General features: G+C 40.0%; 1 protein-coding gene across 2 annotated transcripts in view; it reads right to left on the reverse strand.

Moving 5' to 3' along the window:
* Positions 1 to 10,000, reverse strand: part of prkcha (protein kinase C, eta, a) — a 22,986-nt gene that overhangs the window by 7,792 nt on the left and 5,194 nt on the right. Inside the window, exons 1-3 of one of the 2 annotated variants that reach the window (XM_046873040.1) lie at positions 8,132 to 8,202; positions 3,956 to 4,019; positions 90 to 249 (exon numbers count right to left, since the gene is read on the reverse strand). In XM_046873040.1, the coding sequence (XP_046728996.1) occupies positions 90 to 249; positions 3,956 to 4,019; positions 8,132 to 8,161 (254 nt within the window). In that variant the 5' untranslated portion in view covers positions 8,162 to 8,202. Of the gene's footprint in view, positions 1 to 89; positions 250 to 3,955; positions 4,020 to 8,131; positions 8,203 to 10,000 lie in introns of those variants that run through there. The other variant, XM_046873030.1, reaches the window with a different exon arrangement.

Here is a 10,000-nt window from a genome sequence, read left to right on the forward strand (position 1 = left end):
ATTAGTGTATATAAGAGTGCATGAGTGTGTAGGAGTGTGTATAGAAGAATGTAGGAATGTGTCTGAGTGTATAGGTGTGTGTATTGTACCATATAAACTCCTTGCAGTGAAAACAGAACGTAGGCTGCTTCAGGAAAGTGGACATGAACTTGTGTCCATTGACCTGATGGACTCTCCGTCTCACTGCACGCTGACGCTTCCGACTGAACTCCTTAAACGCAGGAGGAGGAGGAGCTGGTTCCTCAGAAACTGACAGACAGACAGAGACACAGAGACAGACAGAGAGAGAGAGAGAGAGAGAGAGAGAGAGAGAGAGAGAGAGAGAGAGAGAGAGAGAGAGAGAGAGAGAGACAGAGAATTGAGCTATGGATGAACTAAAAATGTGGAAAGTGACATAGATGAAGGTGGTTTTCACACTTGGTCTAAATATTCAATCCACACCCACAAGGGCTATGGGTGAGGCTTAAATCCACGGGTTTACATTCACCAAAATAACTCGAAGTTTAGGAGACACAAGTCTAGAAAAACAATTTAAAAAAACCCTCCACAAGAATACATGCTGAGAAAAATGGTTCCTTAGGGGTTCTTTGGATAATGACATATTCTTAGCTCCGTATTACAGGCTCCACATAAAACACATTTTTGTAAGTTTCCACAAAGAAGTTTTACTAGGGGTGAACAGCACAGGTTTTCCACCCAAGAACCCAGATACCTAAATTGAATGTCTATTACAGAAACTGTTTTTGGAACCCAGAAAGGTGTTTAAATGTATTCACAAAACAGAAACTACCTCAAAACTATTTCTAGAGTGAAACACCATCATAACCTTCTATGACCCTTTACTTTCTAGAGAACTTACATAAGGCAATAAATAAAAGAAGATTGTAAAAAGTTACATTGCAATAAAAGCTAAAAATGGTTATGAGACCAGGAACTTATCCAGTACCCGGTTCCTGAAAAATGTTGTTTGCAAACATTGTGAAAACACAATCTTTCTAGTAAATACAACCAAAATCAAAGGAACGAAATGCAGCTTGATCAAATGATAAAACAGTGTACTGTATAGAACACTTTCAGATTCAGTCACAGAACACACAATTAGTACATGGTAGTGAGTTGCTTTATTTTATTTACAGTTAGGTGAAAAAAGTAAACTGCAGCTATAAATTCCACTTTCAAATGCAAACAATTTTGTCTTGAACAGATTTTTGGAGCCATATCCATAACATACTAAGTATAACGTGGTACATGTTTCAAAAGGATTTGTGAGATCAAAAATCTTTTGAACATTTACATTGAATGGTCGAAAATTTGTGGACACCTGCCTATAAGATTGGTAACATATCATCAAACATTTAGTCCCCGTTTGCTGTTATAATAAGCTCCACTCGTCTGGAAAGATGTTCTACTAGCTGTTGGAGTGTGCTTGTGGAGATTTGTGGATATTCATTCAGACACAGTAAAGTCAAGTACCAATGTTGGTGGACTGAGGAGGTATGGGGAGCAATAAGCATTCGGTTGAAGGGTACACGACTCTCACCTTCAGTCACTGCACCCAAACTTCGGGTGACCATTGACAACCAACTGTCCTCTTCCTTACATGTTGCTAATGTGACACGATCTTGTTGGTTTCCTCTCTACGTCATCAAAAGTATTTGGCCGTTTTTATCCACACAGGCTGCTCAGGTGCTTGTTCAGTCTCTGAACACTATTTGTCCTCTGCAAGTGATCCAAAATGCAGCTGTGCGACTTGTGTTCAATCTGCCCAAGTTCTCCCACTCGCATCAGATTCTAAACACTGATGCTTGCCTACAAAGCCAAAGATAGACCGGCACCTTCTTACTGCAAATCTCTCATCACTCCTCACTGCACCATGCTGCCTCAGATCTTCTAGAACTGCCCAACTGGTCCCACTTTCTCTCAGAGTAAGAGTTAAGTATACATCAAGACTTCTCTGTTCTGGCACCGAGGTGATGGAATGAACTTCCCCTAAATGTCTGAACAGCTGAGTAACTGCCACATCTTCAAACGATGGGTGAAGACCTACCGCTTCCTGAAATACTTAAACTAGCAAACTTCTTCCTGTATGATGTACGTCTTTATGTTGTCTAAATGTGTGCTATAAGGCTGATGGTATCCTGAGTCTGCACACTCGTTAACCAGTGTTGATTTATTTATTGATAGAGACTCAAAGCCAACTGGTACATCGCTCTGAATAAAAGCGTCTGCTAAATGCCACAAATCTGAATGTTGATCAGAGCTTTATAGCAGATCTTCCACTCCAAACCATGTAAAGCATATCTTCATGGGTGCGGCTTTGTGCACAGGGACATTGCCATGCTGGAACAGGCTTGGGGCTTCTAGTTTAACTTTCATGATACAGCATCCAAAACATCCTATACAATCGTGTAGCTCAAACGGTTTGTTATAAACCACAGATAGCTGTTAAAAGTCAGGTGTCCCAATATTTTTTTGTAATATAGTTATTGTATCTTGTCAAATACACATTTACAAACATGAAAGCTTTTCCCAAATAGTAGATATGAAATACAAAAAACAATCCTAAAACAAAAAAATTAACAGGAACCGAGGATTTTTGCAAAATAAAAATGAAAATAAAACTGTTTACAAACCTGAAACTGAAAAAAACAAAAAAAAAAAACAGAATACAATAATGAAGATTAAAACTGATACAGTTTTTAGAGGCAACGACTTAGATTTATTCAAACATCGACTGATTAACACTTACTAGTGCCCAGTGTTTATTTAGTATTTGTATATTGATTGTACTTAGTGTTACATGTTGCATGATTTCCACATGAATGTATTTGGGGGAATAGCATTCTTGTGAGGTTGAACTCCACCATTAGGCTAAATCTCTCCCTTCCTACAAAATTTCAGAATGAATGCTCAGATAACCACTGTCTCTCTCTGCTGAAGCTACAATTACCTCAAAGTCTGATTTAGTGATAGGAAAATCTGATCATTTTTGCGATTTCGTTCATTTTTTTGTTCAAAAGAATGAACGATTCTGACCGGAGAACTCATGAGATGAACTACTCAATTCTGTTTCCTGTGTAAAGCACTGCATAGCCTTTATAGGAGTCATGTGGTAACAGAACAAACAACTCGGACTAGAAGAGTTGCAATGTAAACTGCTCAATTCTGTTTCCTGTAACTAACCTATGGAGATTTTGCAATGCTTTGCTCATGTACAAAATAAACTAATTTCTCTTTGAGATGATTCGTTTTTCTAAATCACATTCAAAATTAATAAATAATTCACGAACGACCAATCACTTGTCCAATTTCAATTGTGCTTTTTGTTAACTTGTGGAACGCCTGATGTACCTGCACTTGTGTATGACACAAAGTTCTAACCTAAAGCTGCCAACACACACACACACACACACACACACACACACACACACACACACACACAAACACACACAGAGCGATGTTCTTGGTGTTCTAAAATGGTTAACGTTGGAATTTTGATCATGAGACTCTGGTTCCAGCTGCTGGTGAGAAGTGCAAATGTACTTACAAGAAAAGACAGCAATAAAATGATAAAGAGAAACAAGAAAGATAAAAGACTGCTGAACGACAGAGAGAGAGAGAGAAAGAGACAGAACAAAAAAGAAGTAGAGAGTGAGAGATTGAGACCACAATGTTGTTTCATTAATGTTTAGGCCAGCAGAGTTAACCACAGGGTTTAGAGGAAATGTGGGGCTGTGTGTGTTTGCATGTATTAAAGGAGTCTTTACTGTATGAGAAAACACACACACACACACACACACACACACACACAAAAACGAGAAGAAGTTTTTCTTCTACAAAAGACATGCATGAATGCTCTAGTAGTGTAACATAATTTGACTCTGTAAATGTTTGTGTGTGTGTGTGTGTGTGTGTGTGTGTGTGTGTTTGTCTCTCTCTCAGTCATGATCCTTACCCTCAGTAAATGACCCATTTAGAGTGATCTGGATATATATCTTCCCCTCAGGCTCCAGGTCAACCTGCAAAACACACACACACACACACACACACACACACACACACACACACACACACACACACACAATTACTATCTGATGCCCAGCTGTTGCTCTATACAAAGTATTGTACCCCCCACTTTTGCTCCATCCAGTGCAGAGCAGTTCATATTTATTACTGTAACTGATAAGAACCCCCCTCTTGCACTTCTCTCTCTCTCTCTCTCTCTCTCTCTCTCTCTCACTCTCTTTCTCACACTTAGCTTAACATCTGATTATCAGTGTTAACAGGAAACGAACAACGAACAAAGCAACACAAAGTGGTGACAGTGGCAATGTTTGTCTGTCTGTCTGTATGTATGTGTGTGTGTGTGTGTGTGTGTGTACAGTACCATTCCTACATTGTTTTTTCTTTATTTTTAACATTGTTTATTAATACTAAAAAAAATCATATTTGTAACATTATAGATTGTCTAAAGTGGCTCCATGTCACTTTGATGCCAGTTTAGCAAACTTATGGGAATCTCTCACCAGATTAATGAGGTAGTCACCTGGAATGAGTTTTAGGTCACAGGTGTGTCTTATCAAGAGTTCATTTTTGACATTTCTTGCCTTCTTAATGTGTTTTGGACTATCAGTTGTCTTGTGCAGAGGAAAGGGTAAGTACAAAGGCAATAGCCCTATTAGTGCTACTACAACTACAGTTGTCTTCTTCCTATTCTTCTTTCGTCTTCTTCCATTAGTGGTCGCCACAGCGGATCATCTGTCTCAATCCCCCCTGTCCACCACATCTGACTCTTTCAAGCCAACTACCTGCATGTCTTCCCTCACCACATCCATAAATCTCCTCCTTGGTCTTCCTCTTTTCCTCCTTCCTGGTGGCTCCATCCTCAGCACCGATACACCCCATGTTCCACCTCTACACATGTCCAAACTCACCTTGTCTCAAAAACATCCTACATGCGCTGTCCCTCTAATAAACTAATTTCTAATCCTTTCCATCGTCGTCACTCCCAATGAAAACCTCAACATCTTCAGCTCTGCTACCTCCAGCTCCACCTCCTGTATTTTACTCAATGCCACTGACTCTAAACCATACAACATTGCAGGTCTCACCACAGTCCTATAAACGTTCCCTTTCACTCTTGCAGACACTCTTCTATCACAAATCATTCCTGCCACTCTTCTCCACCCACTCCACCCTGCCTGCACTCTTTTCTTTACTTCCCTAACACACTCTCCATTACTTTGCACTGTTGACCCCAGGTACCTAAACTCCTCCACCTCTTTTCCCTGCAACCACACCACTCCACTGCCCTCCCTCTCATTCACACACACATGTACTCTGTCTTACTCCTACTGACTTTCATTCCCCTTCTCTTCAGCACATACCTCCACCTCCCCAGGCTCTTCTCAACCTGCGCCCTACTCTCACCACAAATTACAATATCATCCACAAACATCATAGTCCATGGAGACTTCTGTCTGACCTCGTCCGTCAACCTGTCCATTACCACTGCAAACAGAAAAGGGCTCAGAACCAATCCTTGATGCAGTCCAACCTCCACCTTGAACCAGTCTGCTGTTCCTACTGCACACTTTAATGCTTACACTGTCCTCATACATGTCCTGCACCACCCTCACATACTTCTCTGACACACCTGACTTTCTCATACAATACCACAACTCCTCTCTCGGCACCCTGCCAAACGCTTTCTCTAAATCTACAAACACACAATGCAACTCCTTCTGACCTTCTCTATACTTCTCCATCAACATTCTCAAAGCAAATAATACATCTGTGATGCTCTTCCTCGGCATAAAACCATACTGTTGTTCACAGATGGTCACCTCTTCTCTCAGCCTAGCTTCCACTACTCTTTCCTATAACTTCATAGTGTGAAGTTATCATAAACTTAAGTCCCCTGTAGTTACTGCAGGTCTGCACATCTCCCTTATTCTTAAAGATCGGTACCAGCACACTCCTTCTCCATTCCTCAGGCATCTTCTCACCTTCCAAAATCCTGTTAAACAATATTTTTAAAAACTCCACTGCCATCTCTCCTAAACATCTCTATGCTTCTACCGGTATGTCATCTGGTCCAACTGACTTTCCACTCTTCATCCTCTTAATCGCCGCTCTCACTTCCTCCTTACTAATCCTATTCACTTCCTGCTTCACCATCTCCACACCATCCAACCTTCTCTCTCTCTCATTTCATTCTCTCTCATTCATCAGATGCTAAAAAAATACCTCCATCTTCTCAACACACTCTCCTCACTAATCAACACATTTCAATCTCCATCCCTTTATTACTTTAACTTGCAGCATATCCTTCCCAACTCGGTCTCTCTGCCTGGCCAATCGGTATAAATCCTTTTCTCCCTTCTTAGTGTCCAACTTCTCATACAGCTTTTCATATGCCTTTTTCTTTGCGTTAACCACATCCCTCTTTACCTGCTGCCGCATCTCCTTGTACTCCTGCCTACTTTTTACATCACTCTGTCATTCCCAATTCTGTTTTGCCAACCTCTTTCTCCTTATGCTCACCCGTACTTCCTTATTCCAGCACCACGTCTCTTCTCTTTCTTTCTATTTCAAGATGTCTCACCAAGTACCTTTCTAAAGGCCTCCTTGATCACTTCTGCAGTAGTTACCCAATCATACACTTCAATCATCTAGCACCTCCTCACCACCACCGAGCCCCTGTCTGTCTCTTCTTCTTCACCTACAAAACCATCCTACAGACCACTATCTGATGCTGTCTAGCTACACTGTCCCCTACCAACACCTTACAGTATCCAATCTGCATCTCCTACATAGAACATAATCCACCTGTGTGCACCTTCCTCCACTCTTATATGTCAGCCTATGATCCTCCTTCTTCTTACAATAAGTGTTCACCAACTAGAGTACAAATCTAGGGTTTATTATAACAAGAAACACTCAGTTAAGTAAAGATCCATCATTAGTTTAAGAAATGAAGGTCAGTCAATCTAAAAAAGTTAAAGAATTTTAAATGTATCCCCAAGTGCAGTCGCAAAAGACGGTAAGATGAAACTGACTTTTATGAGGACCATCACAGCAAAGGAAGAATAAGAGCTACCTCTGCTGCAGAGGATAATTTTATTAGAATCACCAGTCTCGAAAACTGCAGATTTACATAAATGCTTCTCAGAGTTTAAGGGGCAGACATATTTCAACATCCACTGTTTAGAGGAGACTGCGTGAGTCAGGCCTTTATCGTTGTATTGCAGCAAAATAAACATTACTTCAGAAAAACAACAAGCAGAAAAGACTTGCTTGGGCAAAGAAACTCAAGGAATGGACATTGTATCTGTAGCAGACTAAGGAGTCAAAATTTAAAATGTTTTGTTCTAAGTGCCGTGTCTTGTTAGAGATACAGAGGGTGAACAGGAGGAGGAGGTGTGATGGTGTGGGGGTCCACTACTGGTGACACTGTTGGTGATGTTATAAAAATCGAGGGCTCACTTAACCAGCATGGCCACCACAACATTCTGCAGTGACATGCCATGCCTTCATGTGTGCACTTAGACCATTGTTTGTTTTACAATCTGAATCCATTTGAGATGTTGTGAGGTGAGTTGAATTGGAAAGTGAAGAAAAAGCAGCAAACACTCAAAACCTCTGGGAACTCCTCAAGATTGGCGGAAAACAGGGCTGGCGGCAGCAGTGGGAAGGGGTGAACGTAGCCCAAGCTAATTTGCGTCTTGCCCACCCAAATCAAAGTTTGGGTAAAAAATAACCCAAAAAATACCAACATGATTTCTAACTTCTTATTAGGTGGCAGCCTATAGCCAGTGAACAATGATCAGTCTGCACTACTCCTACGAATTCTTATTTACCCGACATTAAATCGCATTACAATTTATTCGACTGCCTTTACAACTATGTTTTTTAGGCTAATAAGTGAGCCTAGTGCTGCATGTATCTATAGCGATGCTGCTGCTAGCACATCAGAGGCTATGGTTAATTTCAGTTTACCCTCCACAAGCACTGCTCATCCTTAGTCTTCAACAAGTGCCCCAAAGCACACCTGGCTGTTTTAGCCCCAGTTCAGGCCGTTAGTGATTTCAATAACGTTGCACCATCCAAGCCAAAATTAACTAATTACCCAAAGCGTTCGGCAATGTATGCTGCTCATTTAATCCTTCCTGGTAGCGCACACGGCCATGGCTGGAGACCTGGCAAATGGTGTCTTCAACATCATGTTGTTCAAAATTTCCTTCCCCACACTGTCAAGAAACATAACCCCCTATCATTACACCATGTTTTATAAAAGACAAAACAAATACTTTAGACATGGATGAATTTGTAAGATTTTTTGCTAAAGGAAACAGAAGACTAATGCTGTAGATGAATGGATGGATGGATGGATGGATGGATCGAACAATAGCTAGACAGAAAAAAATAAATTGTGATAAAACTGATAAACACACAGTTTTAGGTTGCTGTTGGTTATTATGTAATAAAGTGAAGGGAAAAATATTTTTTTTATAATAACAAGTGGCAAAAAAGAAAAGTGGTTATATAATATTTTGATCTTTGGTTGAGTAATGAATTAAAAAAATATCTTAAGAAAATGGAAATAGTTCTAGTAGTGGGAAAAAATCTACTTTTTAAAAAAAGGATCTGTTTCTGTACTAAAGTTTGAAAATATGCTTGTTTTATTCAAGATAAATGTTTTTTTGAGAACAAATTTATGGGGTTTAAAGCTAAAATACACCGTTTTCAAAGTTGTTTTATCTATCACTGTTCAGTTTTAGTAAAATTTGATTTTTTAGGGTACTGTATGCTAGCAAATATACATAGGAGCATAAAGAGCATTAATTTATCTCAATTAAAATACCCTTTAAAAATACTCTTGCCCCTGTACAGACTTTGTAAATCCCCTCTTTCTCTCTCTTTCACACACATACGCACACACACAGTCACGCATGCGCACAAACACAGCAGTTCTTGATCTGTTAGGGTGAATTTTCCATGAAGCTGAATCAGCATCATCATCCCATGATGTGACCTAAATATAATCTAACCATTACATCATACACACAGACACACAGCAGTTCTTGATCTGTTAGGGTGAATTTTCCATCAAGCCGAATCAGCATCATCTTCCCATGATGTGACCTAAATATAATTTTGTAACCATTACATCATACACACACAAACACACATTCGCACACACAAGCACAAACATATGTATATATATATATACATTCACTTAGACTTACACACACAAACACACGTGCACATATGATGTATGACATTTAGAACAGTGATGTGAATAACACTGATTATTGCTTAGTGGGTGGGATATATAAGAAAGCAAGAAAAAAAAAATTTTAAATAGGGATTTGATCAGAGGGCCAAATTGTGATGACTAGACGACTGGGTCAGAGCATCTCCAAAATTGCAGCTCTTGAGGGATGTTCCCAGTCTGCAGTGGTCAGTATCTATTAAAAGTGGTCCAAGGAAGGAACAGTGGTGAACCAGCGACAGGGTCATGGGTGGCCGAGGCTCACTGATGCACGTGGGGAGTGAAGGCTGGCCCGTGTGATCCGACCCAACAGACGAGCTCCTGTAGCTCAAATTGCTGTAGAAGTTAATGCTGTTAATGCTTAATGAATCTGTTTTGGCAGCAAAAAGGGGACCAACAGAATATTAGGCAGGTGCTCATCATGTTATGCCTGATAAGTGTATAAACAGTGATTCCCAAAATCCGCAAATTTTCCACGCACCCCCTATGGTACCTCAGTGAATTCCTCTAAACATTATGTCACTTTAATACAATGATGTGAAATGTTATGAAATTTGTTAGTAAAAACATAGTTTAAAAGTTATTCCTAACGTTCCTGAACATTCGGTCCCGCTGCGGATTCTAATTTTAGGATAATCAAATTTTAAGATAATTTGCTGTTAGTTAGGTTCCAAATGAGAATCTGCGAATTTTCCCAGAATTATGGGGGGTTCACTGTATATA

Source organism: Silurus meridionalis, chromosome 2 (genome assembly GCF_014805685.1).
Source record: "Silurus meridionalis isolate SWU-2019-XX chromosome 2, ASM1480568v1, whole genome shotgun sequence".
Taxonomy (NCBI): domain Eukaryota; kingdom Metazoa; phylum Chordata; class Actinopteri; order Siluriformes; family Siluridae; genus Silurus; species Silurus meridionalis.